Source organism: Calonectris borealis, chromosome W (assembly GCF_964195595.1).
Source record: "Calonectris borealis chromosome W, bCalBor7.hap1.2, whole genome shotgun sequence".
Classification (NCBI taxonomy): domain Eukaryota; kingdom Metazoa; phylum Chordata; class Aves; order Procellariiformes; family Procellariidae; genus Calonectris; species Calonectris borealis.
Genome location: NC_134351.1, coordinates 52,975,488 through 52,982,665, shown reverse-complemented (window position 1 = coordinate 52,982,665; position 7,178 = coordinate 52,975,488). Strand labels below are relative to the sequence as shown.

Below are 7,178 nucleotides of genomic sequence, written 5' to 3'. Positions count from 1 at the left end.
AATAATTGAATGATAATTAAACAGTGATTTGACAATGATTTGACAATGATTTAAATGATAATTTAGACGGTGATTAGATGGCCATCAAATACTCTACTACTTACTACGCTTCTAATAATTAAGCTATAGCTGGATATATAAATGTCGCTAGCATACAATATACCTTTAGGCCTAATGTAAAATGTCACTTACCTCATTATAGATATCAGATGCCGGGTAAGGGGTCTCTCAGCCTCGAGGAGTAACCTTGAGAGGCGTCCCTGCTCAAGGGGGAGATCATCGCTGTGCAGCCTGCTGCCGTACAGGACAGCTCAATGGGCTCAAGGGGGCTACAGATATTTATAGCATAAAGTGATTGACTCGTAGTCAACCCCCCCTTCGGTGTATGTGCAGGAGTGCAGCCGTAGCAGCTGTCGTTTTGTCTAGTCCCAGCTCAAGCTGGTACTATTAGCTCTTGATAAGACGTGACCTAGATTCCTAGATATGGCCTAGCACAATTTTCAAGGTTTGCACAGCAGGGCTGATTTCAGTCAGGCCTACTTGTCGGTGATGCCTGAACCAAAGTACTGTTCACTCAGTCAGAGTGGGGGTATCCGTGATATTGACTGAAGCAAGTGTCTGTGCATGACTGACAAATACCTTGTATAAAACAAATTAACAAACACATTAAGGTTGACTCTAGAAGAGTGGAGGAATTAGTCAAATCACACAGAACAGGTAAAGAAAAAAGTAGCAGATTCAAGATTCTGAAGATGTTCCCAATTGCTGCACAGACCACACAAAAGCTTTACATCTATGCTCAAACAATTAATTTTTGCCTTCTGCACTTGAGTATCAGGCCAATTAATTAATGTAGGAATGAAAGTGATTATGCGTTACTTGGTACTTATTTGGGGGGGGGAAAACCAACCACTATAGAACAAAATCCTTCAAAGCTCACCATTTTCTAGTTCAAGTATTGAATAGCACTGAATATGAACACTTATCTGACAGAGACTGTAAACAGCTTGTAAATACACCAGAATTACTGCAGAGAACGAAGCGCCTAAAATAATGCCTCCACCCTGCCTTTCTTATTGCTTGCCCTGATACCAACCACCTTAGTGCTTATGTAAGTAATGTTATTGGCATAACACAAACTTATCAAACAAAAGATAAGGCTACTACATTTCCAGGTTGTACATGTCCCCAATTTAAGTTTCTTGCAAAGTCCCACCTAATTCAGCTCTAAAATGCTATTTGAAAGTGTGGGAGCCAGACACTGCCTTCACATTTTAGAGATTAAAAAGCAAGCAGATTCAACTGACATGGAGCAGTTGTTACTGAATCACAGGAGATGGGCACTTGGTTTATCCACAATCAACATCAAAAAAGGTTTTAGCATCATTGCTGACCCATAGGTCCAATCCAGTGCAAGCTCAGCTGCCCAAGGAGTTACAAGCTAAAACAAAATAACAGGATAAACACCCTCTGTAATGTGTGTGCACAGTGTCCAAAGTTTATGTACTTTGCAATACTTAAGTGGAAACTCTGCCCCATTCAGGACAGATTGCCTCCAATTGGTCTCAATTATTTACCAGCTGGGACCAGTGTTGGGGCTATTCATGTTTTTTCAGACACACTAGGAAAAGAATCAGAGTCTTCAAAAATTGTTCATGAAATTTCTCTACTGGCTGTTTGCAGCTACTGTAATAATACACCAGACAATACATTTAAAAAACATATTTCAATTGTTTGTCAACCATGTTCTTTCAAAATGTGATAATCTAGTCAGTTTGATAGACAAACCCACATGCTCTAGACTATTTTGAAAGCTCAGTGTTTCACATGCCCAGAGTTAAGTAATTTTTCTTGTGCCATACTACCAAGATCTTATCAAACTGCTCACTGAAGAGGTGCATTTCTGCCACATCCACAAATCCTGTTTCACATTTCTGCAATTTATTTACTTTAACAAACAGTCAGAGGTAACCAATTCTGTAATTTTTTGACCTATTTGTTATTGTCATATAAATGACAGAGGGAAGAAGCAAAAATACTATCATGAGGTAAAGATTCAAACCAAATTAAAGGACAAATTAAAAGAGTACATACATTATTCCACACCAATCCTCTATCAGTCATAGCTAATAAGACTTATGATGTTAAACCAGTTACTATTAGTTAGAGTACTGTATTGCTTTATATAGGAACACATGAAAGCTGTTCTGAATTAGTTTCCTCTTTCCCCACGGTGAGCTTCTCTCATTAAAGAAAAATGGTTTTGTCTTGCAGATAAAACAACACATGAAAATCCTCAGGCCTGCAGAGCACAAAATTGCTGAAATACAGCCAGTATGTGATGGTCCAGTTCAGCTGTAAACAGGAGGTTCTCCAGGGTCACCATGTACTGCTGAATTATCTGGTGATGCTGCAGATAAAAAGATAAACCTTTGTTGTTTTCATTCATCTTCATACACAAGAACAGGCAGAAGAGTCAAGACATATTGTATCACAGATCAAATGTTTTCACCAGAACTAACAAGCACATCTAATTTACACAACACATTAATCACTGTCGACTGCAAGAATGGAGCGTACATTGAAATCCTGTTTTGAGAAGTACTGGGTTCCCTGTAGCTACTCAGTTCTAATCCTGATTCTGAATAGTGTGTAGAGGCAACTGCACAGATATGCTAGGACTCGGGACACTTGCTTTAGCATTAAGTCATTTTTATGATCAGGGTAGACACTAACCCATAGAGGGAATTATGCCATTAATCCCATGCAGTTTCCCATCCTCTAACACAATTTATGTTCATGTAAACACAAATAATTTTCTATTACTCTGGCTGTTGTTTTCAGGCAGTTACTTAACTGGCTTTTTACATCTGTTGCCAGATTTAATATAGAGCCAAGAGTTCCAAACTATATTTTAAAATAGCTATTCATTATAATAAGATACATAAATTTAAAACATTTTCATCCACTTGTTCGGCACTTATTTTGGTATACTTGTTCTCTCAAGACTCTACCCTTACTATAACATGCGGTAAGAAAAACTCAGCTACATTTACAACCACATCTCAATATTGTTTCATGGAAGGCAGGTCCTGCTTGACCAACCTGATCTCCTTCTATGACCAGGTGACCTGCCTAGTGGATGAGGGAAAGGCTGTGGATGTGGTCTACCTGGACTTCAGTAAAGCCTTTGACACTGTCTCCCACAGCATTCTCCTAGAGAAGCTGGCGGCTCACGGCTTAGACAGGTACACTCTTCACTGGGTGAAAAACTGGCTGGACGGCCGAGCCCAGAGAGTTGTGGTGAACGGAGTTAAATCCAGTTGGCGGCCGGTCACGAGCGGTGTTCCCCAGGGCTCAGTACTGGGGCCAGTCTTATTCAATATCTTTATCAATGATCTGGACAAGGGGATCGAGTGCTCCCTCAGTAAGTTTGCAGACGACACCAAGTTGGGCGGGAGTGTTGATCTGCTCGAGGGTAGGAAGGCTCTGCAGAGGGACCTGGACAGGCTGGATCGATGGGCCGAGGCCAACTGTATGAGGTTCAACAAGGCCAAGTGCCGGGTCCTGCACTTGGGTCACAACAACTCCATGCAACGCTACAGGCTTGGGGAAGAGTGGCTGGAAAGCTGCCCAGAGGAAAAGGACCTGGGGCTGCTGGTTGACAGCCGGCTGAACATGAGCCGGCGGTGTGCCCAGGTGGCCAAGAAGGCCAACGGCATCCTGGCCTGTATCAGAAATAGTGTGGCCAGCAGGAGCAGGGAGGTGATTGTGCCCCTGTACTCGGCACTGGTGAGGCCGCACCTCGAATACTGTGTTCAGTTTTGGGCCCCTCACTCCAAGAAGGACATTGAGGTGCTGGAGCGTGTCCAGAGAAGGGCAACGAAGCTGGTGAAGGGCCTGGAGCACAAGTCTTATGAGGAGCGGCTGAGGGAACTGGGACTGTTTAGCCTGGAGAAGGGGAGTCTGAGAGGAGACCTCATCGCGCTCTACAACTACCTGAAAGGAGGTTGTAGCGAGGTGGGGGTTGGTCTCTTCTCCCAAGGAACTAGAGATAGGACGAGAGGAAATGGCCTCAAGTTGCACCAAGGGAGGTTTAGATTGGACATTAGGAGAAATTTCTTTACTGAAAGAGTGGTCAGGCCTTGGAACAGGCTGCCCAGGGAAGTGGTTGAGTCACCATCCCTGGAAGTATTTAAGAGACGTGTAGATGTGGCGCTTAGGGACATGGTTTAGTGGGCATGGTGGTGTTGGATTGACATTGGACTGGATGATCTTAGAGGTCTTTTCCAACCTTAATGATTCTATGATTCTATGTTTTGCACTATATTCACAGTGCAAGAAACAAATCAAGGAGCTCACCCTCCAGTCATTTAGCAAGTCTGTAGCAAAGATGGGGTCAAAACCAGAGACAGACACAGCCAAAACTCATGCTAGTCCCTGAAAAAGACTGGTGATGCCAGCTATGTCTGTTCTAATGGACCTGGTAAAAATAAGTGACCAAGCTCAGCTCTCAAATCATGTAAGCTTTTCTTTCCAGCAGCTGCCCAAAGCCTTCCAAACCAAGAAGTGAAACTTACCTGTAGGAAGATTTGCTGCAACCTCTCTATACAGCTTTTGTACCAAGGCGTAAATACATCAGTCCCACCAGTTTCACAGCGCACTAAGTGTTCAGTTAATAACATAATGAAACGCTGTAGAAGAACACAAATAGAATGTTGGTTCAGCAAATCTTTTCAGATGAAAATAGGTTACTAGCCTAAGATGAGATAATCCATGGGACATATGACAGACAGAAGCTTTGAACAGCAATGTCAGAATGAATATTTCACTTAGGAGACACTAAGTAGAGTAACTACTTGTATTCAAAATACCTTTTGTTTGTTTAGGAAATTGCATGCTATCAAAAGAACTCATTTTCTCAGGCTCTTGATGCTCAAACAATTCTTGTTTAGGGGAGTTAGGCAGTTCTTTGATTCTTATCCAGAATAAGCCCATCTACCCCTTCCCATGTACTCACACTAAGAAAATTATTAAGATACAAATGATGCTGCAAAGACATCACCCATCATTACCTGGAATATAACAAGGAAGAGATTCTTCTGTTCACTCTGGGCCAATTCTACTCTCTCCTGCAAGCGTTCTATTTGCTCTTCTAGAGGTCCATCTTCCCTATCACTACGTTGGTCATCGTCGTCATCATCTTCATCACTTTCTCGCTGTAAGTAAAAACGAAACACAACTAACTGGAGATGTGACTACCTGTGGATTCTGCTAGTATCCACTGGAATGATAAACAGGCCTCTTGATTGACCAAACACAAAGTGCAGCACAACTGAAGCTGCTCTGTAGCCTTTCGAGTGCTGTATGTTGAGGGCTGCTTACTTTATAAATACAATTCAAGAAGGAAATTTGGAAGGAAGGAGAATTAGAAGCTTAATGCCAGGATGGAAAAGGCCTGGAAACAAACAAACAAACAAAAACAAACAGAAGAACCATGGCAGGTTGTACTGGGTCTGGCTCGGGTGGAGTTAATTTTCTTCATAGCAGCCCATATGGTGCTGTGTTTTGGATTTGTGACTAAAACAGTGTTGAAAACTGTATTGGGTTTATGTGGCAAGGCTTTGGCAGCAGGGAGGCTGCAGGGGTGGTCTCTGTGAGAAGAGACCAGAGCTGCCTTGTGCTGGATACAGCTGGCGCCAGCCAGCTCCAAAACAGACCCACCATTGGACAACGCTGAGCCCATCAGAGAAGCTGGTGGCACCTCTGTGAAACATATTTAAGAAAGGGCAAAACGCTACACAGCAGAGAGAACTGAGGGAAAAAAGTGTAAGAAACAATCCTGCAGACACCAGGTTCAGAGAAGAAGGAGGGGGAGGTGCTCCAGGCACTGGAGAAGAGATTCCCCTTCAGCCTGTGGAGAGATCACGGTGGAGCAGGTGGACCAACATGATCTCCTTCTGTCGTGGTTTAACCTGGCAGGCAGCCAAATACCACGCAGCCGCTCACTCACTCCCCACACACCCCCTGGTGGGACGGGGAGAGAATAGGAAGGGTAAGAGTGAGAAAAACTCATGGGTTGAGATAAAGACAGTTTAATAGAACAGAAAAGGGAAAATAATAATAATAAATAATGATAGAATATACAAAATGAGTGATGCACAATGCAATTGCTCACCACCTGCGCTGACCGATAACCAAGTAGCGATCGCTACTTCCTGGAACATGCCTACCATTCATATACTGAGCATGACGTCACATGGTATGGAATACCCCGTTGGCCAGCTGGGCCAGCTGTCCTGGCTGTGCTCCCTCCCAACCTCTGCCTGGTAGCATGGAGCTGACCTTGACAGGGTACTTAGCAACAACTAAAAACATCAGTGTGTTATCAACATTCTTCTCACACTAAATCCAAAACACAGCACTAGGAAGAAATTTAACCCTATCCCAGCCGAAACCAGGACAGTATCCACCCCTTATTCTATACCATTTACGTCATGCTTAGGTTTCACATTTTCCAATACATTCCAATTAATCACCACCACCTTTCTTGTCTTTATATATACATACACATACACACACAGAGATATCATTCCCTTAGTCTATGGGCCATCCCTCTAAAATGTCCACTGGGTTCATTTAGTCCATGACTTTGGGCTCCATCTGTCATAACAGTCTTTCAGGGCCGGAGAGATGGTGTGTGGTGTTGGGCTGTTGCATCCTGAAGCCAGTTCTGATTCCAGTATCACTGCGCTTGTCCGGTTCTATCATCGTTGCACTTTGCTCGGTTTCATCGGAGTTCATTCTTCAGTAATCTGGGTGATTTTTACTGCTATACCATTGATAGCAACCATAGAAATAATGATATACAATATCATATAACAATTGACATCATAAAATTCAGTTCATTGGCTATTTTCACCCAAAATCAAATCCCCTTGAGGTACACACCAGACTTCCCCATCCTTTCGCATCACCCACCAAGTGCACCCAGGTCCTTGAGCAAAAGCAATCCCACGGATAGGTTTTCCCTTGCCAGAGGCAGGAGTAACCCAGACTGTCTTCCCCAGCATATTCCTCATATGCACGACAGGGACTTTATCCCCCTCTACAGTACGTAAGAGTTTTGATTGGGCAGGGCCAGCTCGATTGAAAGATCCCCTGGTGTTGACTAACCA

General features: G+C 43.3%; 1 protein-coding gene across 1 annotated transcript in view; it reads right to left on the bottom strand.

Moving 5' to 3' along the window:
• Nucleotides 1-915: 915 nt before the first annotated feature.
• Nucleotides 916-7,178, bottom strand: part of LOC142074881 (nuclear cap-binding protein subunit 1-like) — a 62,312-nt gene continuing 56,049 nt past the window's right edge. The window contains exons 21-23 of the mRNA XM_075135816.1: nt 5,076-5,219; nt 4,581-4,694; nt 916-2,410 (exon numbers count right to left, since the gene is read on the bottom strand). Coding sequence (XP_074991917.1) covers nt 2,297-2,410; nt 4,581-4,694; nt 5,076-5,219 — 372 coding nt within the window. The 3' untranslated portion in view covers nt 916-2,296. The remainder of the gene's footprint in view (nt 2,411-4,580; nt 4,695-5,075; nt 5,220-7,178) is intronic.